At 39.9% G+C, this 22510-nt stretch overlaps 1 protein-coding gene across 3 annotated transcripts in view; it reads left to right on the top strand.

Annotated features, from left to right (window-relative positions):
• LOC127431253 (neurexin-2-like) overlaps positions 1–22510 on the top strand; it is a 599363-nt gene that overhangs the window by 82710 nt on the left and 494143 nt on the right. For all 3 annotated transcript variants that reach the window (XM_051681607.1, XM_051681606.1, XM_051681610.1), the window contains exon 2: positions 11999–13245. In XM_051681607.1, the coding sequence (XP_051537567.1) occupies positions 12528–13245 (718 nt within the window). In that variant the 5' untranslated portion in view covers positions 11999–12527. The remainder of the gene's footprint in view (positions 1–11998; positions 13246–22510) is intronic.

The raw sequence follows: 22510 nt of genomic DNA, 5'->3' as shown, positions 1-22510 counted from the left end.
TCATCATGTCGGATGCATGTAGCCGTTGCGATCTTTTGAGGCACCTACACAATTAAAGTTGTCTTTGGATTGCATGTTAGACACAATAATGTAACTGTGTTTCTGTTCATTTAATTGAAAATCTAATTTCTGCCTCCAGCGATTTCCAGTGACTGTGCCACCTTATCTTCATCCACCCCCTCCTTTCACCCCTCCTCTTTCTATCTCATATTTACACATACACATGTTTTTAATGGAGCATTACCACTTTTGCTGCACTCCAGTGGAATTGCTTTTCCATCCCCCCTCTGTATTCATAGATAGGCGCTTTCATCCGACATCATTTGACTGAGCTTAGTTATGAATGCTCATGAAGATCATATTCCTGCATAATTGTGAGTCTCTTGTCAATCCTCGAGTTCCTGTGCTTGTATTCACATTCATTTTTCAAGAGCATCCTGAGAGTGTAAATATGAAGTATATCTTTTTGCACTCTCTTGTTAAGCTGTTTAGACATAATTTGTGCTGTGCAAATGGTAAACAATCATTGCAAAACTAACAAATGAATGATAACTACTGGTGTTTATGTCAGGCACACCTCATTACAGCAAAGATGAGCACTGTGTAGGGATGCACGATATATGGGGACCATATCGGTTATCGTAGATTATTTGTGATATATTTTTATTTATTTTGTTGCATTGAATATTTAATTTTGGAACTTGTTTTTGCCTATTTTTTACATTTAGATGATTTTTGCTGTCATCTAGCGCTAAAAGGAATAGTTCACCAAAATAACATTTCTGTCATAATTTATTCACCCTCATGCTGTTTCAAACCCATATGACTTTCTTTTTTTTATTTATTTTTTTTTATGCTCCAAATAAAACTCCAAACAGTAGCTATGACCCAGCCATGCATATCCCAAGCTTTCAATGCATTCCCACCTCCACTGAGACTTCACAGTAAAAAGGGCAGGTTTTGCACAAAGATGGGTTGGAGCAATAGTCCAGTGGGTGTTAGATTAAAGAAACCATGTCAAAGAGTTTGCTAGCCTCTGCCTGCTCTCGCTTTGAACACGTCCTTCATCACAGACAGGTGGAGTTAGCCCAATCATCTGAGACTTTAAGCTTATAGCGCTCTCCCTCTGAGCCTCACATGGTTCAGCTTTAAATGGGATTTCTGCTGCATCCTTTGCCGCTCTACTGATCTCACATCCAGGCCTGGAGCTCTCACTGATGGCGGGTCAGTTGCACTGTCCGTGGTGCTGACATTTGCTTGCCGTTGTCTATGGTGCTGAAAGGACAGCAGTTGTGTCTGGCATAGCATTGGGCTGCTGTCTCCCTTGCAGCTAGCTACTTTCCTCATCTCAATTACTGTATCTCTCCTCATATGGACGGGGAGTTCTGAAGTCAAGAATGCAGGTATATCCATTTACTAACTATCTGCCACTCGTACTTATTGCAGCTCCGAATACAGTTTAGCAGCCACAAAAGGGGGCAGATTTTTCTGGAGCTGCTATTTTTTTGTGGGTAGGTGGCGGAGGAGGACTCTGTTTTTAATCATGTAGATTTGATTTGGCTAATTAAAAGCTACATCAAGAGGAAATAATGTGAGGCAGAACTGTGATGCTTAATTGAACATGAATGCAGTAATTCGAGTGTGATCTTGAAATATAAGAACCACAAAAAAAGATGCTCATGTATTCAGGGGGCGTTTTGTTGTGTATGTGCTAATTGTAGATTCACGCCACGGACTCTCTTCCTAAAGTGCCCTCAGTGCATCCTTATGCTGTCCATTACTCTCCAATGTAGGAGCAGAAAGCATGGCTAATTCTATTTTGTGGTAGCTCAGATAGCGTGCTGACCTAGGAACTGGGCTTTGATCAGTAAGTTTTGAGTGCTTTAAAATTTACGGTAAAACAATTCATGCAGGATTTGCTTGCTGTCATGAGTGAAAGGAAACATGCCAAATGTTTTGTCGGGGCTGCCTCTCCTGCCCTCTTCATTGTTATGCACTGTGTTATAGTCATGCATCACGCACAAGGGCAGATAATGACCTTAATGACAATGACTGTACCGGGAGAAAGAGAGAAATGGATTCCATTTGGATTTCCAACCGGTTTACCTACCTTGTTGAAAACATACATGCATTTATAGACACTGCTATTCAGTTACAAATGAGAATGCCACAAAGCCGATACACATTGGCATATGCTGATATAACCTGAGATGAGGTATAGGTTTAAGGGATACTACGTTCATGAGACACACAGTTGTTACTTAGAAATAAAGTTGCTTTGAACTTTTGAACAATGCATACAGAGGTACAAAAGTATCCTTCAGACAGAGAAGTTTGTCTGCCATGTTAAAACCAAATTAAATGGCTGACATATTTGAAATTGAGTGTTAAAGGATCCAATTTGATCAAAACTTTTCATTCCAATTATGCTTCATATTTCTTCTCTCTCCTCCTGTCTCTCATGTATGCACATTGGCTTTGTGGCACAGTGCTTCATGCTGCATGCAACTGCTATTAAGTAATGTAGTCACTAATACTTTGACAAACATAAGAGAACATACTCTTTCACAAGACCGTTTTGAAGATTTTTTTCACAGATTTTGTGTGATCAATTTTAAACAGATCTTTTAATTTATCTCCACCATTCCATCGTTTTTCTTCTATTTGCCAAAAATGACGGGACAGACCCCTTAATTTTGTCATATGTAACACAACCCAACCATTTTGTATAAGTGGAGAGAATTACTTGAGGCCAGGTTTCGAAAGGCAGAAAAGCTGTTATCACTTTCAAGGTCTTTTGAGAAGTCCTCTTGTGCACAATCACAGTAATTAATTAAAAGCAAATGAGAAATTAAGCTTGAGTTTTGTGTGATCAGATTAATTTTTCTTCACTTGTGGAGTGAATATTGCTTCAATATCATCTCTCCAAAATCATCTCTATTGCTTCAATATCATCTCCATGCAAGCACCTTTATTTATGGATGTTGATGAGACCAGAGGAACTGAGAGGGTTCTAGAGCTCTGCATCATAGCACCCTGATGTGTGCTTCTCTCTGCTATATCTCTCAGTTTCTCCTGCTTCGTAAAAGTATGGTGTGATAATGGTGCTGCATATTCCTTATTAATAAACATATGTTTTACACCCCCTAACCTGATGCCCATACTTAACTCAGACGCCGTCTGTCTTTTTTAGTGAGTAACTGACACGTGTTTTGTGTCCATTGACCATTTTAACCATCTTTTTTCCATCACTGGTTAATTTTACATGGTCCTGCATTTTTAGAAGATGCAAAGATTCCATGTAGTCTCTTAATTAATAAGTTGAAAACTGCAATTATAAAATAATTTATGCAAACTGCTGTTTACAGTAGATGTAGATGAAGTATATCATGTCACACAGCAAGTGTGACATACCAACTTTCCCAAGTATTACATGTCAAATACCCATGTGTCATTCTCTCTTTTTCACGGGCTCTGTTGTCACAACGCTGTCACTAGTGTACTAATACTTTAATTCTCTGTATGGGTGAAATGGAGAGGTGTCGATTGACTGAAAGGGAAGGGGGGCTCTGAACTGTTTAAAATCCTTGCTGCGAGCTGGTTTGTGAATTTTCATCTGTGAACTGATCAGCAAATTTGCATAGTGAATGAGGGGATCTGTCAACTAGCCCAGTCTGTTACAGTGCAGAGTGCATTAAAGATTGATTTACTTATCCTCAAAGACTCAGCCTTCGGCCTTGAGCTGGGGGAATCACAATGGCTGTTTTTTATTTTCTGATCAAACTGGCCTTTTAATGAACATTTATAATAAAAGGCCATAAATGTTTGTGCTTTGATGTGGGTTACTAGGGCTGCATATTATTGCATATAATGTTAACTACACATTCAAAACAAGCTGAAAACTGTGTTGCTGAATTACTATAGTGCTGTTTTATAAAAGTACACTGTAAAAAAATAAACAAAAAAAACTGGCAAACAGCTGTGGTTAAAAAAAACAGTGATCATATTTCAGGCATTGCAGGATGTCATTTTGGTGCCTGTATATTTTACAGTTCACTACCATATATACTAGAGCCCGACCGATATTGTATTTTTGAGACCAATACCGATTTTAGAGGGGGAAAATTCACAGATTAACGATATGGTGGCCGATATAGTTAATTTCTGAGCTGGAATGAATTAGTTTTCTATGTGGATTGTGCACCGATTTTGCACCAATATGACTATGCACAGGTACTCAGAAGGCTGCTTTCTTAAATATTTTTATCAAAGAATATTTTACATCATTATTATACATTGTCAACAAATTCTAGAAATGAACACTGAGAAAATAAAAATAAATAAAAATACAATAAATAGCTAAATAAACATCAGTACTTTATGTTCAGTATCAGTCAGTTGCTAACCATTTAAATAAATAATACATTAAAATTATAGCTAAATAAAATCAGTACTGTATGTTTAGTATCAGTCAATGGCTGACCATTTAAATAAAGAATAAATTCAAACAAAATAAATAGCTAAATAAACATCAGCACTGTTTAGTATCAGTTAATTGCTGACCATTTAAATAAAGAATAAATAAAAATAAAATAAATTGCTAAATAAACATCAGTAGTACTTTTTAGTATCAGCCAAATGCTGACTATTTTAATACTGCCAGTCAATTAGGGTCAGGCTGTAAAACAAGAAGCACAGTTTCTTGGCATTTACACCTGTAGAGTCAAAAGATATACAGCAGCAGCGGTGAAACTTTCAACGGTGGAAAACTAGACTTTTAAATATTACATTTTGTAAATGCAACGCCTGGCATTGTTCGATTGAAGGTGGTACCAAACTGTGAATCCTGAACAAAACAGTTTGGTGAAAACATGTTTACTCATTAGTTTCCACTCAGCTGACAAAGTATGAAAGTAGCTATGTGGTTAGCTAGTTAGCTATAAGCTCATTGTCACGGAGAGTAAAAGATGGATGTTGTTTATTTACTTTCCAGCATTGCTTCTCACCAACTAGGTAACAACATAGCATGAAATCAACACTCAACAGACACAATCCACCACCGCACCGTTGTCTGCTGAGCTGCAAAAAGATGCTCTGATGTTTACCTTTCAATCTGCTACATTGCTGACTGCACTGACAAACTATAGCTGGCTAACATAGCAAAGAGATGTAATAAACATGAGTGACATTGTTGTCAGGGACAGGGTTAACGTTATATTAGTTATATTGAAAAGGGAAAATGATGGGGTCATTGTTCATTAACTTTCCAGTATGTATTTCACAAACTAGTTAGCAACTAACTGTGAAGACACTGCTTAACTCCGCACTGTCTGCAGAACCACTGTCAGCAGAACCACCGTCAGCTCAGCTCTGTAAACAATGGAGTCTGCGCATGCGCTGCTGGACAAACTACATTATGACTCCAATTCTAAATTACCCCAAGCATTGTTTTCTGCATTATATGTTCTGAAAAAAAAAGTTCCCTATCTGTCACTTACTCGACGTTGTGTCGATGTAGTGACACTAGGGGTCACTCTTGGGAGCCCCAAACACCTCTGGGACCCCCCGCCCCTGGGCGCCCAGCTGTGGCACAAACATGCCCACACCAGGTTGGTTCCGACGGACTGCAGGGACTATGTTCCTCCTCCCCCCTCCTCGACCAATATTATGTTGGGCGTCAGGAGCCAGGTAAGTGCTTCGATGTCTCTGGATTCAGCACGGCCATGGGGTTCGAGCCCCCTCAATGTGGCGCCTCAGGCTCCGCCCCGCTGCGAGGCCCCACCCGCTGGTACATCCGATGTGATTATCCCCTTGGTCCCCCTTGCCCAGAGTTTGGACGCTTGGCTGCGCTTTCCAAACCGTCGCGATGGCTGACCCAAACTGTTCGACTCAGCTACGCGATTCAGTTTGCCAGGCGCCCGCGCAGGTTCAGCGGCATCCGTTTCACCTCGGTGAAGGGCGAGAACGCCACTATGGAAGGGTGCGATAGAGCCTGTCCCTCCGGCCGAGATGAAGAAAGGATTTTACAGTCCCTACTTCATTGTACCGAAGAAAGGCGGTGGGTTGCGGCCAATCTTGGACCTGCAAGTACTGAACCGGCCCTTGCACAGACTCCCGTTCAAGATGCTGTTGCAAAAACGCATTTTAGCGAGCGTCCGGCATCAAGATTGGTTTGCGGCAGTAGACCTGAAGGACGTGTACTTCCACGTCTTGGTCTTACCTCGACATAGAGCCTTCCTGCGGTTTGCTTTCGAGGGCGGGACGTACCAGTACAAGGTCCTCCCCTTCGGCCTGTCCTTGTCCCCTTACGTTTTCACGAAGGTCGCAGAGGAAGCCCTTGCCCCGCTAAGTGTCCACATCCTCAATTATCTCGACAACTGGCTAATCCTAGCTCACTCTCAGGATGAGACGCGCTGGCATACAGCTGGCCCCCTGGATTACGCAAATACGTGTTTCTACCAGTGAGCCTACTTGCACAGACCCTGTGCAAGGTCAGGGAGGATGAGGAGCAGATCATCCTAGTAGCACCCTACTGGGCCACCCAGACGTGGTTCTCGGACCTCACGTTCCTAGCGACAGCACCCCCCCCCCCCCTTGGCAAAATCCCCTGAGTAAGGAACTTCATTTTCAGGGACGGGGCACCATCTGGCACCCTCGACCAGACATCTGTAATCTCCACGTCTGGCCCTTGGACGGGACGCAGAAGACCTAAGTGGCCTACCACCCGCGGTGATAGATATGATCACTCAGGCTAGGGCTCCCTCTATGAGGCGAAGTCCCCCAGAGATGCGCAGTCAGATCGGTGCTTTCCTTCCTGCAGGAGAGGCTGGAGGGGCGGCTGTCCCCCTCCACCTTGAAGGTGTATGTAGCCGCCATTTTGGCACATCACGAGGCAGTGGATGGTAAGTATTTGGGGAAGCACGACTTGATCATAAGGATCCTCAGAGGCGCTAGGAGGTTGAATCCCTCCAGTCCGTGCCTCATGCCCTCGTGGGACCTCTCTGTAGTCCTTCGGGGTCTATGGGGTGCTCCCTTTGAGCCTCTGGAGTCAGTTGAGCTTAAGGCACTCTCTTTGAAGACTGCCCTCCTACTTCCATCAAGAGGGTAGGGGACCTGCAGGCGTTCTCTGTCAGCGAATCGTGCCTGGAGTTCGGTCTGGGTTACTCTCACGTGATCCAGAGACCCTGACCGGGCTATGTGCCCAAGGTTCCCACGACCCCGTTTAGGGATCAGGTGGTAAACCTGCAAGTGCTGCCCCAGGAGGAGGCAGACCCAGCCTTGGCGTTGCTGTGTCCGGTGCGTCCTTTATGCATCTATTTGGATCGCACACAGAGCTTTAGAAGCTCCGAGCAGCTCTTTGTCTGCTTTGGTGGACAGCGGAAAGGAAGCGCTGTCTCAACAGAGGATTGCCCACTGGGTCGTTGACGCCATCGTGATGGCATATCACGCCCAGAACGTGCTGCCCCCCATGGGGCTACAAGCCCACTCTACTAGGAGTGTAGTGGCCTCCTGGGCCCTGACCAGTGGCGCCTCTTTGGCAGACATTTGCAGAGCAGTGGGCTGGGCAACACCCAACACCTTTGCGAGGTTCTATAATCTCCGGGTTGAGCCAGTTTCGTCACGTGTGTTGTCAGGTCTGAACAGGTAAGTTCCGGGACAGCTGGCCGGGTGTACTGCTTGCGCATAGCGCCTTCCCTCCCATGAGGTGAAGATGTGTACTTTTGTCTCCCAGTTGTGTTCACAAGTTGTGATCCCTGGATGACTTTCCTCCTTAGCCCTGTGGCAGACGAGTTTGCGGAGAAACTCGCTGCCGGCATAGTACGTGTGCTAATTAGGCCCTGTACTGAGGTAGGTGCTCCGCATGTGGTGGTTCCCCGTAGGTGACCCCATGTGATACCTTCCGCTAAGTTTCCCTGTCAGTAAACTGCATCTTCTTTGGGCAGAGGCCCCTCTGCCCCCGGTCACCATGTTTGTAGAAACTCCTCCCCCTTCGGGTAGGACCTACCATGGGACTTCTCCACATTACATCCGACAAGACTCGGTAAGACCATGTGACGTATTTCCACTCAAAATACCCCCCCCCCCTTTTCTCTGGGTGGGGTGTGGTCTCCGCGGTGTCTTCCCCTTGGGAATGACACCCCCTGACGTAGGCATTTATGGCCCCCAGTCGGTTAACAAATATCACTCTTTTTGGGGAGAAAAAAGAGGAAAAGAGGCCACGGCTGGGCTAGCCTGTCCCTATTTGTTGGGCAGTCAACTTGTTCCCGAAGGACCATTCAACGCTCGTAAGAGTGTTGGGGGAGGTTACGTGATGGCCTGGTGCGCTGGCTACGAGGCACACAGCGGTCTGCCCGTCTCGCACCGCCAGTCCACGTAACACAGTTTAGCTAGTTTTGGCATTTTGTATAGGGACCCCTAGTGTCACTACATCGACACAACGTCGAGTGAGTGACAGATAGGGAACGTCCTGGTTACTTTCGTAACCTCCGTTCCCTGATGGAGGGAACGAGACGTTGTGTCCCTCTTGCCACAACACTGAACTACCCGCTGAAATGGCCGGGACCTTGTCTCGGATCCTCAGCACAAAACCTGAATGAGTGGTTGCATACCAGCTCCCATTATACCCGTATGTCTGGGGGAGTGGCATACAAATACTGCTATCTACCATTTAAAATACAATATGATTCTTTTTCTACAAAGTTAAATTTGTAAATATATATATATATATTAGTAAATATAGTGCTAAATAAGATTTGATAAATTTTTTTTTTTAGCAATTTTATGTTTGTTATTTACTATATTAAATCGTGTGATATATCGGCATTGTATCAGCCTATCGGCCAACCTGCTCTCTGGATATCGGCATCGGTCATTAAAAAACCCATATCAGTTGATATTTTAGTTTTACATTAGATTCTGATAATATAATTTGTAGTGAAAACATTTGCATTAAATTATAAAAGAGTTTAAAATTTTCACTGTGGTATGAAAAGCATTTTCACAAATTAATCCCACTATTTTTGCTCATAAAATAAAAATAAATGCTGAATCAACAAAACTGGAGTTCTCATGTAAATATACAAATAACAGTGAAACCTTTTACAGTGTGTTGGTTGAGAGGTGTTTTGATCTCAAGTTGTATGATATATTAATCTATGCTGATTTAGCTTTGGATGTGAGTGATTCCATATTCAAAACCCCTTTGTGTATACAGATTTTTAACAAAACTGAGCAAAATTGCTACTGCATATCAGTGGATCTAAGAAATGGGTGAGCAGTTGATTCCATATTACATGATTTCTATGAAAAAGATCGGCCCATGGCGCGATACAGAAGCGGAACGCACGTCTGGATGCGGGGGCGTGTTGTCTCGTGCTGCTCTTGCATATGCTGTCTCTACCAGCGTCCGCAACTGTCTAGAGGGAAACATAATGAACTTGAAATATTTTTGAGCAAGTCTATTCGCTAAATAGAGACAGAATGTGGGCGGCACGGTGGCTCACAGCAAGAAGATACCTAGTTCAAGTCCTGGCTCACACAGGGCCTTTCTGTGTGGCGTTTGCATGTTCTTCCCGTGTTCGTGTGGGTTTCCTCCAGGTGCTCCGGTTTCCCCCACAGTCCACAAACATGCACGTTATGTGAATTGGAAACTCAAAATTACCTGTAGGTGAGAGTGTGAATGTGTATGTCTGTGTGTGTTAGCCCTGTGATGGACTGGCCAGCTGTCCAGGGCTGCGTTTCCCAATAATGATTGTTTTCTACGAGCAAATTTACGAACGTTCGATATTTTTTAAGTACTTTCCCAAAATGGCACTTAACATGAATGTGCAAGCATGCGCTTTAAGTGCTACTTAAGAGAGTCGCTGTCCATGTGACAGTGCTGAAATGTGAACATATAGTGCTGCTTGTCATTGTAACTTAATTATATTTGTTTATTGATTTATTGATTATTCCGTGTTATCGTAGAGCTCAAAATAAGGAGGCATTTGGAAGATGCGCTTCAGGGACATTCACCAGTAAAGCGGAGGTCTGCTCTTTACTCCCAAAAGTGATAACGGTGACAGTAATCATGCTGCATCTGTGGTGCTACACAACTTGTAGTGCTGGTGAGAGAGCCTTTGGGTGTCAGAGAGGAAGAGGAGATGAGGATAAAAGCATCTGCCAAATGAATAAATGTAAATGTAGGATGATGAGCAAATATATACAGATGATTTTCATGCATGGCAGCAAGTTAATGACTTTTTTCTTCTCTTTCCAATATTAATTTATACAGTTGTCTGCATCAATCATGCAACAACTTTGTTGTTACCAACTTGTCCAACTAATCCACACAAATAACTTGAATTGCTTACTAATTAATCTATTCATCCATTTAGACTATGTATTCCATAATAATAATAATAATAATAATAATAATAATAATAATTATTATTATTATTATTATTATTACTATTATTATACTTGTCTGTTAAAATAAAAATAAATAAAGCACACATATTCTGATATTAAAGTCTCAGCATAAAGTGTAGCTATTGGTATTTAAATTGTATAAAGTGTAATTTTGCGATTGTCCTGCAGGTGTCTGCATAAGTCTGTGTCCGCACGATGCTCTTAGCGGTGTATGATTACTCCAGAGCACTCATTAATCTATGAGCATTTTCAAGAACTACTTCATTTACGATGCTTTGGGGAAATGGGCCGCAAAACTAAGATGAATCATAAGTTGGATTCTACTATCTACTTAGGCTTACGATGCTTTTGGGACAGCTGGGATAGGCTCCAGCACTACCCACGACCCTACATAGGACAAGCGGCTAAGAAGATGGATGGATGGATGGATGGAGACGGAATGTGTAAAGTGGATGAAACAAAAATCGCATCGGAGATACAATAAATGGAATGGACTAACAAACAAGCATTTTTTTTATTTTTATTGAAGGTGCCGGAAAGCCGTTCTGGACTGTACTGGTCCAATTTAACCCCTTTATATGTATCATTAAATGATATATAATGTTAATATACTAACCTACAGGAATTTCAACAGAATTGTTCTGTTAACCACCATAGTAACATGAAAACAAAAGGCCACAAGATGACTTAAATTTCATCAAGAGTGGCCCTTCCATGGGCAATGGCCAATAAATATGCAGAGACATTTCACAGTGTCAAACACAAATTGCCATCAGGGTAACACAGGTCAGGTGACACTAAAAGAATACAATTAACATTTACTAAACAACATCAAATGTAACATAAAACACCCCAATATACATAACTGATGTAAAAAATAAGAAGAAACGTAACAATTTCAATAAAATATAATCAAATGTTTACTGTAAAAGTATTGCCTTATTAAACATAAATTTTCACTATTAACTAAAGTAAATCATACTTTTTAACTCCTGAAACCATGTATTTGTTTTACAATATTTTACCATAAAATTGTATTGAATTGACTTGTTAAATATAAAAAAAATATATATAAACAGTGTATATATATATATATATATATATATATATATATAATTTATTTTTTTACTGTAAATGGTATGGTTAACCAGTTTTTATAGTATTTGAATAAAGTATACATAAAGCGAGCAGCAGATGTCTGTGTTTGGTTAGAATGCCCAACCACATAAAAAAAAAAACGTGTCATGAATTGATTTTGATGCAAGAGGAGTAGAGATAAATGCAATGCTGTAATTGACACTTTTCACAATTCATTCATTGTGGCAGCTGTAAGTGAATTGTGGCACAATTAATCAAACAAATAATCCAGATTACAATTACATCTGCCACAATAAATGAATTGTAATCTGGATTATTTGTTTGATTAATTGTGCCACAATTCTGGATTATTTGTTTGATTAATTGTGCAGCTGTACAAGTTAAGACCAAAATTTTGGTATTTTGTGGTATACATGAATTTGTAATCAGACATCAACTGGTGCTTACTCTTTGGTCATAAATTAATGTGCTGTCTTTTTTCAACTTTCAGAGGCCTGGTCAATAAAGGATTTCTGACAGTGGCAACTGCATCTATTCGACTCATCACTTGATCAGTGGAATGCATATTTACCCATTTGGAAGGTGCTGTGGTTTTCTGGGGAAAAGTAAATCATGTATTTGACCTACTACACATAAAACACTAAATACAACCACAGCAGTAATCCTGTTTTCACCAGAGGGTGGGATGCATAAATCGGTCTTTTAACATGTGGAGTCAACTAGATTTTTAGGGCAGTTTTAGATTTCAAAGCACCAAGTACTTTGTGAGGTTTTTTCAGGCTTTCAGTAGTTTTCCCTCAATGGAGATACTCAGAGGAGAATCAAGATGAAGAATCAAGTGAAAAGAAACTCTTAAATACTAGGGGGTTTTAGAAAACTGGGACCTTACTATTTCGGCAGCGCTATTTTGGAAAAGGCCAGATAAATTAATACTCTAGACTGGGAATAAATCTCTCCTCTGCAGTGGATTAATAGAAACAGAACATTAGAAAATAAGGGATTAGCAGCACGGTTGGAAGATGAGGAACTGGAGATGCAGTGTGAGGTTTTCGCAGGCCTCTGTGTTGCTCGGACTGATGGTGGCCGCCGCTGTGACCACAGCCCTGGAGTTTGACGGCCTGCCGGGCCAGTGGGTCCGCTACGGACCCTGGGAAGCAGGTGCAACTGGAGAGCTGAGCTTCACCTTGAAGACCAATATCAGCAAAGCCGTAGTGCTGTACCTGGATGATGGTGGCAACTGCGATTTCCTGGAGCTTCTCATTAACAACGGTCGTCTGCAATTGCGATTCGCAATTCACTGCGGCGAGCCGGCCTCGTTGCACATGGAGACACACGTTGATGATGAGCGCTGGCATCGTGTGCTGCTCACACGGAATTATCGTGAGACCATGCTAGTGATGGATGGAGAGGCCAAAGTGACGGAGGTGAAGTCCAAGCGTAGAGAGATGATGGTGGCCAGTGATTTGTATGTGGGCGGGATTCCACCAGATGTCCGTCTGTCAGCCCTCACATCTAGCACTGTCAAATACGAGCCGCCTTTCCGTGGCCTCATTGCCAACCTGAAGTTAGGAGAGACTCCTCCTGTCCTCCTGGACAGCCAAGGGGTGAAAAATGATCTGGAATACCTGTGTACAAAACAAAACCCCTGCAGCAATGGAGGACGCTGCTCAATTCGTGAAAGTGAGGTGCTATGTGACTGCACCAATACCGGCTACATAGGGAAATACTGCACTGAAGGTAAGCAATGTTTTCTGTTCTTTCACAAAATGAATATGTGCTCCTGTATAAATACCTTTAGTAGGTAATTCACTGAGCAGTCATAGTTAAATGTTTGCTTTTAAGGAAACCTAAGGGCCCAAAAGTTGGAAATTATTAATCATTATCTGATCTGGCCTGCATGTTTTCTAATCATTTGGTTGAGTGTTTTACTTATCTTCTTCCTCTACACTTAAAATACGGTCTGACTGCTAAAATATTAGCAGTCTCTGAAAGTGGACTAGTATAATCCAATTTAAGGAGAATGTGCAGACTTTAAGGACAATGGATGATACAGTGTTAATGTAGAACATTTTGGGGTCTGGAGCATATTAGCCTTATAAAAATACCTTGAGAATGTAAAGCTAATAAGATGTCTGTGGATGTAGATCTCATTCGATCAGGTTCACAGGTTTACATACAGTATTTACCACTGTCCCTCTGTTTAGAGGAATCATTTATTTTAACAGACACTGTAAAGATGGGATCAATATCTGTAATGCATCCAAAACATGAGACGATAAGATCAGTGCACCACATTATTTGTATCCTGATATCAGCTTTAATCAAATGAACTGGGTTGCTTTTTATTGTGTTTTGGAAATGAAGCTGAACAAAATGAAAAACAAAAAATCAAGTTCTAATATGCTGAAGCATTATATGTATTATAAGATATAGAAAATTCAGAACCATAATGAAAATCATGCTGCCTAATAAAGTAATAATCCACAAAATCATGTCAACATTATCTCTGTGAGACATCTTTAATTTTATAGCAATGTTATTATAGGAAACACAATACAAAGCACCAGTAAATCATTTCCAAGCCTTTGGATATTTCTCTGCAAAACTGTCATGCCTATCTCCATGGGCATATGGCCGAATAAGACAGCGGAATCATAAGAGTGTTGCAGTTATAATCATAGCAGTGTACGATCTGTACACATGTTCCATATTCCTCTGCTAATTTTTATTTATTTTATTTATTTATTTTTAATCATTTTTTATATAATTAAATTTTAAATAAAAAAATTTAATATTTAAATATCTATTTTCTCCCCAATTTGGAATGCCCAATTCCCAATGCGCTCTAAGTCCTCATGGAGGCGTAGTGACTCGCCTCAATCCAGGTAGAAGAGGACGAATCTCAATTGCCTCTGTGTCTGAGACTGTCAATCCATGCATCTTATCATGTGGCTTGTTGAGCGTGTTACTTTGGAGACATAGCGCGTGTGGAGGCTCATGCTATTCTCTGCGGCATCCACGCACAACTCACCGCGTGCCCCACTGTGAGCGAGAACCACATTATAACGGTCATGAGGAGGTTAACTCAATGTGACTCTATCCACCCTAGCAACCAGGCCAACTGGTTGCTTAGGAAGCCTGACTGGATTTACTCAGCACACCCTGGATTCGAACTTGCGACTCCAGGTGTGGTAGTCAACGTCTTTACTTGCTGAGCTACCCAGGCCCCCTATTTCTCTGCTAATTTGATGAAAACATGGACATGTTGCAACATGGTATAGCAATTTGCAATAGAAAGTGTCTTAGGTAACATATGTAGACTAATTAGGGCCACTCAGCAATGTCTCATGCCTTCGGTTAAGTCACAGCCTGTCATATGGTGGTATGGTGTTAAACCTGAGGCCAAATCTGCATGACTTCATACAGAAATACAGTTGGCCATTTCTCCCTCTAATTGAGCAGCGAGAGAGTGCAGAGACAGTGGCAGCTCACACTTGGCTTTTCACTCAATGCAGTCCCAGGTGACCCACTGTGGAGTCCACAGGAATCAGCGCTTTGCTCGGAACCAAGAGAATGCTAGTGTGATGGAGAAATCCTGCAAGTACACATAGAATTAAGATGAAATGGTCCAGTGCTTCAAAAGAAGAGAGATATGTGGGATCGAGGGACATTAAGAACAGAAAATAAATCATCCTGAAAGCTGATAGAGCAAATTGGATTTGACACTGGTAGAGGACAATATTAAAGGGAACAACTGGTTTTCTTATACCTTAAGACCTTGCGTTTACTTCAGCTATTTTCTATTGAAAGAGTGACTTGCATACTGCATAGAGAGGGGTATTTTAGTATTTTTTTATCTATGCACTGTAAAAAATTTATTTGAATAATGTTAATGAAAAATAAATGTTTGCACAAGTAACATATACATAGTTGTCCCCAGAAAGTATAAAAAAGGAAAAAGTGCACCTGCCACACAGCGTGATTATTTGCACCACAACCACAGGAATCAAAGAAATGTACAGTACAACAAAGTGTGCATCTACTGTCGCTGCAGTGACATAGGGAGTAAAGACAGTGCGGATATGTTCTTTTTGTGCATACATCCATAGTATCCACTCCTAATTAGGGGTGGGTAAAAATATTGTTTTTCCGATTAATCGCGATCTCCATTTGAACGATCTCGATCTTGATTCTTAAATTACAAGATCGATCTTTCACTCAGCGTGCAACCCTCTACTATAATGTGAAGAAATCACTCGCATTTGCAACCAAATTTCGCTCTATGTGACTAAAGTGATATATTTGGCAACTGGCTGGTAAATGTTTACATTTCACTCACCAGTAATTGTGTAGTTTAGTCGTGAAGTGTTCAGCAGCGAGATCCTTTCACAGCGTGTTGAGAGTAAAAGTTGTTCCGTGTAATGTGTGTCCAAGACGAGATCCACGCAACCCATTTGTCATTGTATACTGTCTCTTTTAATAGCCTTTCTGTTCTTTACAGTCAGTTGTTGATCAAAAAAAATAAAAAAAAATAAAAATTAATTCTAATCCCGCATCTCACAGATGAGGTAAAGCCCTTTGAGTTCTCTCTCGTTAACTTGCGCTCTTCTACAGACGCTCTTTACAGAAATGCCGTTTTTTGTTAAAGAGACAGTACCGGATTTAGCACGTGTTCAACAAATCAATGTAAATAATTGTAAATAGTACAAATTATGCAATTTAACAATAAATATGTAACAAAAATAATATATGAAATATAATATCTTACCCGTTATCAAAATTATGAAAAAGTAACAAAATATAATTAGTAAAATTAATATTTTGCTAATGTACCTAATTCAAAGGTCCCCTGTATAATTAACAGCATTAGCTGGGAGATCATTTATTTTATATGTAAGCAAAAGGGACATTATAACTGAAATAAACCCAAATGAATCAATATTTAATCGAATCAAGAGTTTATGAATCAGAATCGAATTGAATCGGGAAATTTGGATCAATACCCAGCCATACTCCTAATATTTAACATCCTTTAATACTACTTAAATAAATAAAATGAACGTTAAGGTTGATTTCCTCACAGTGATTTTGTCACGGTAAATGTTGGGGAGTTCAGAGAAGGGTTTGATCCAGGCGAGGGCCACGGGGGGTTATGGTTTACTCCTGTGGCTTGGCATCAGTCGTGTTTAGATTGTATTGCTCCTTTTGTGAAAGTCTCAGGAGATTAACCCTTAAAAAATTAAAGGAATATTTTGGGTTAAATAAAAGTTATGCTCAATCGACAGTATTTGTGGCATAATGTTTATTTCCACAAAAATTTATTTTGACTTGCAAAAGCAAAAATCGAGGTGCAGTGAGTCACTTACAATGAAAGTGAATGGGGTCAATCTGTACACGTTAAAATACTCACTTTTTCAAAAGTATAGCCACAAGACATAAATAATATGCGTGAATCATGATTTTAGTGTGATAAAAGCTCAGATGTAACTATATCTACCGCACATCTGGGGATTTAGACACTTCTCTGCTCACTGTGCGATCTCTACAAGTAAACTAATAAAATCATTTCAACTCAAATCAATGTTTCATGTGTATTTATTTATTTGGCAAGTAGTCTTGTAATAGGCTGAATATTGTGGAGTCAGACAGTCATTTGTACAAAGTAAACACAAACAGAACTCTGTCAGGGCATGTGAAGGGAAGAGGCGGGAGAGTGAGGATCCAAACGCAGAACTTTAATTGTAATCAACAGAAGAGGATACAACAATGAAGGTAACATTCGATAAAGAAGGTAATACAAATCCTACATCAGTATGCTGGCTAACAATGCACTACATACAAACAAGAACCGACACAGGAACAAAGCACAAGAGGGTATATATACACATGGGCTAACAAGACAAGGAACACCTGGAATAAAATCAGGAGGGAAACCAGGAAAACAGACATGACAATGATTACGAAACACTTTCAAAATTAGAGTCCTTGGGGTAAAACATAAGAATGACATGACAGATGCAAACCGGAGGTGGATTTCAACTGTTCAGCAATTTATTTCTTCTCACATAATAAATCAATGTTTCATGTCCATTTATTTATTTATTTGGCAAGTAGTCTTGTAATAGGCTGACTATTGAGGAGTCAGATGGTCGTTTTCACAAAATAAACACCAACAGCACTCCAATGCAAACCGGAAGTTGATTCCAGCTGTTCAGCGATTTCTTCTCAAATTACATAATTTCAATGCAAATCAATATTTTATGTCCATGTACTTATTTATTTAGTTAGTAGCCATGTAATAAGCATGTTAATGTATAGTCAATCAGTTGTTATCGCAAAATAAACAACTTCAGGTTGATACAAGACCCCTCATGTTGGGGTCATGATCACCCTGTCGGGGTTTATACTGTCCGACTGTACATTATCCCTTACTTACGAACTTTTTGTGTGTAAAGTTATAGCCAATTTTTCAACTTCATTGCCATGATGATGTAATATCAACAAATCCTAAAATGACTGTAAAAATTACAATTTAAACAACTTTACAGCTCAAATAATACACCAGTTTAACAGAATAATTAATGAAAGTGCTTTTATAAAATGAAAAGCTTCAAATTTCTTCCTTTAAACCCTCCAAACATTGGCCACATTCAATTACATTGTAAGTGCTTCACTGTAACCTTGATTTTTGCTTATAAAAAAAAATAAAATTAGGGATGAGTCAAATTATTATTTATTTTTTTGGTAATCAGCAGTATGCCACAAATGCTGTCGATTGAGCTTAACTTATATTGGACCCGGAATATTCCTTTAACCATATTTTAGTTATAGCAGTTTTGGGGGGCCTGGGTAGCTTAGCGAGTAAAGACGCTGACTACCACCCCTGGAGTCGCGAGTTTGAATCCAGGGCATGCTGAGTGACTCCAGCCAGGTCTGCTAAGCAACCAAATTGTCCCGGTTGCTAGGGAGGGTAGAGTCACATGGGGTAAGCTCCTCGTGGTCGCTATAATGTGGTTCACTCTCAGTGGGGCGCATGGTGAGTTGTGCGTGGATGCCACGGAGAATAGCGTGAAGCCTTCACACTCACTATGTCTCCACGGTAACGCGCTAAGCAAGCCACGTGATTAGATGCGCAGATTGACAGTCTCAGACGCAGAGGCAACTGAGATTCGTCCTCCACCACCCGGATTGAGGCGAGTCAGTACGCCACCACGAGGACTTAGAGCACATTGGGAATTGGGCATTCCAAATTGGAGAGAAAAAGGGGAGAATTTTTTTAAAAAATGTATTATTATAGCAATTTTGTAGTAGCCATGACTATAGTAACCATGTTTTTTTGGCAGAAAACATATTTTTTTTATACAATTGACCATGATTTTAATACAGTAATACTATTGCATCCATGACCGTGGTTTTACTATAGTAATATTGTACTAACACTGACTGTTGGAACCATGGTTAATTTGTGGTCACTGTTATTTTACTACAAAAACTATAGTTAAACTATGGCTACTGTAGCAAAACCATGGTTAATATTAGTAAAATAAGGTTAAGGCTAGGATTAGGGCTAGGATTTGGTGTAGTGTTTCCATGGGACTCTAAATAAACACAATAAACATGCTGCATGATGCCCCATACAATGGCTGTCTCGTTTCGAAGGCTGCGTGCTAGTTAGGATGCGTTCTTTTGAAGGCTGCAGTATACCGAGTGTCCTCCTTTAAACAAGTCTCGTTTAACCCTATGATGCCCACTGTTTTAATTTTACAACATCAATTTTAGCTCTACTAAAATAAACCTGCACGTTTTTTTTTTCTCTCTAAGACCACATTTACACAACTAATAGGTCCTATTGTTAAGCCTTGCAATGCTATTAGATGGTAGATTTTGTAAATAGGCCTGTTCTCCTGGCCATGAACTCCCACAACCTGCAAACTTGCCTTGAAGCACATCATCTTGTTTTACTGGACTGGATAAACTACATTCAAGTAAGTAAAATGTCTAAAATATTTTTGGGTGAAAGGGGTAGCAAAAGTTTCCTGTGCACCTTGCACATTACATGGATGAATTGTACTTCATACCTGTTCCATGTGAAAAAAATACTAATAGAAACATACTATTTTTGATCATTCACAAGTTTAAAATGTCTGCTTTGTTACCATTTTGAGTTTCAATCAAAATTAAATGATTATTAAATGATAAGTTCAAGTTGAATTAAAGAATAAATTATTTCTTTGAGAATTTGAAAGTATTTGTGTAGCAATATTTGAAACTATCTGTATCTTATAATTTATAAAATATACTTAACTGGTCCTGTTTTCTTTTCTGGGCTTTGCTTGTTTGCCCAAATATCTGCTTGCTTCACGAGGGACAGGTGATAATGTTCTGGAATGTGGGGGGTATAAGTGCTATTAGCATGATAAGCAGAGGGCCCAAATTAGGTAGCCAGACAGTATTGTGTGAATTCTGTGGAATGGGTCAATTCTTTAAAATGTGTAAGTATGATTCGGATTTATTTGCACTGAGATTATTTAGCCTGGAAAATAATCAGTGATTTTTTTCCATTTCAGAATGCCACCAGCCAGGAAAGACCGTCTTATCTACAATGTGTATGATGTCATTGATGCCGTCCAAAATGGGAAAAGTGACTTTGAGAAGGACTCTGATACAAGTGATGAAGAGGATTGTGGAGATGCCTGTGAACTGGAATAGGAAAAAAAAAAAAAACAGTGACCATGCCCCGTGACAGGTATCGTTGGCTGAAAAAGGATTTTATCAGTCCCAACACTGATTTTTCAGGTCAGGGCTATGAACAGAGCTAAACATAGTAAATGCCAAAGTTTTCATTCGGTTCATCAGGTTTTGTAAATACAATCTGAACATATTTTTTATAATAAATTTTTTTTCATAAAAATATGACTTGTCTGATTATCATTATTGTGTGATTATTAGTGTATAGATATATAGGCTACGTTAAGGGGCTACATAAGCAGAACACCCTGCAAATGAACCATTAGATGTTCTCTACATTTGTTCCGACAGTGAGTAAAATCACTGAAATTCTGCTACCCAACAGACTCAATGTTGCAATATTACAAATTTTCCCTAAAAACTTACTAAAATGTAAAACGCCTCGATGACGTATGCAGCCGACAAATGCGACCTCCGCAGGACGCATCCTTCCAAACGAGACACAGCCTATGTGTTAGTATTAAAATTGGGTTGCAGATAGTATCTGCCACTTTTTGCACAAGGATCAAATATCATCTACAATTTTGTTTTTACCATATTGAGTTGCAAATAATATCTGTCACTATTTGCACCGGGGTGTTAATAGCAGCCACCATTATTTGCACCAGGGAGCAAATCATCAAACACCAGGGAGCAAATTTATCAATCATATATATGAATTTGCTATTTAACTTATAAGGATATATTCAGTTCATTTTAATCACTGTGCTGAGTCCCATTAAATTCAGCACAACAATCTATATTTGCTGAGCAACTGTGTACTGTACATGTGCTAGCTAGAGGATAGGAGAAAAGGAACATTGCAAAACTCTTTACATTGTGGCATGGTGAGCAAGAGACAGTGGGCGTGGCGTCAAGCCTCGGAGAGGCATTTATTAGAAATAATAATAAACATACAAAATTTATATTATGCAAATTGATATTTTTTTCTGAAATAGTTTTGCGTGCCCTCGCAATACGTTATGCATGCCCTTGCAATGTGCTTTATGTTCCCCTAATCATGGTTTTACTGTAGTAATATTGTATTAAACAGGACTATATTAACCATGTCTTTTTGGCAGAAACCATGGTTTGGTTACAATTAACGATGATTTCACTGTAGTAATATTGTAGTAACCATGACTGTTGTAACCATAGCTAAACTTGTAGTAACTATGCTTTTACTACAAATACTATGGTTAAACTATGGTTACTGTAGTAATATTATGGTTAATTTTCATAAGGGTGAACTAGGGGTGGGCGATATGACCAAAATCGTATATCACGATATCACTAATTTTATGTCACACTAATGATATATATTACGATATAGTTAAATTAAATGAAAACAACTTCCTCTTATATAATATTCTCTTTATTTAGAACTTGACAAACATAGGCAGAGAGAGAGAGAGAGAGAGAGAGAGAGAGAGAGAAAAGAATTGGTGGTATTCAAAAAGTGGTAATCAACTTTACCACAGTGCTACATTTCACATTTCTGTCTGATGTTGTTGACTAGTATTATTATTATAAAACACTTCATTAGGCTCTTAATGGTTTGTCATCTCTGTAGACAATATTTGAATATCTGAAAGCAAAGTTGGTTTGTTTTCTAATATCTAACATCATTCAAACTGAATTTTAATAAAGGTGATGATGTATAGTTTAAAAATCTGCATGACAGATGACACATAACTGTTGGCCCATGACACATTGTTTTAGCTGTTTTCCTTGTCAGTGTTGATAAGAATTTCAGGCTCTCTTGCCGTTTGAGATGTTTGACTTCCTCCATAGCGCTTTAAGGTAAAAAACTAAAAACTCAAAATTCAAATGGGTCACAAAAGTTGAGTAGCGCAAGTGTCTGTGGAGCCCAGTCTGGAAGACTGCGGGACTTGCACGCACTTTCATACTTTAGATAGCGCACGTGAAAATCACGTGAAACACAGCTGCTTGTGTCTGAAAAGAAGCATATTCAGAACGCGAGATTAATGTTGAATTTGCTTCGGTGGTTCGAAATTTACTTGGGCGGCCATCGAAAAATGGTCAGTACCTGAAAACCCCTGTTTCTTCATTTCTCTGTCTCACATAAGCCACTCTGCCTTCTTCCTCCATTTCTCCGACAGAATGTGTACTGCATACGTTAAGTGAATAGAATGAAGTGCACATTTCTAGCACGCTGTGGTGGTTCCCTATCTGTCACTCACTCGACATTGGTGTCGATGTAGTGACACTAGGGGTCACTCTTGGGAGCCCGAGACACCTCTGGTCTTTGATA

The sequence above is a fragment of the Myxocyprinus asiaticus genome, chromosome 40 (assembly GCF_019703515.2).
Source record: "Myxocyprinus asiaticus isolate MX2 ecotype Aquarium Trade chromosome 40, UBuf_Myxa_2, whole genome shotgun sequence".
Lineage (NCBI taxonomy): Eukaryota > Metazoa > Chordata > Actinopteri > Cypriniformes > Catostomidae > Myxocyprinus > Myxocyprinus asiaticus.
This window is presented reverse-complemented; position numbering and strand designations above follow the sequence as displayed.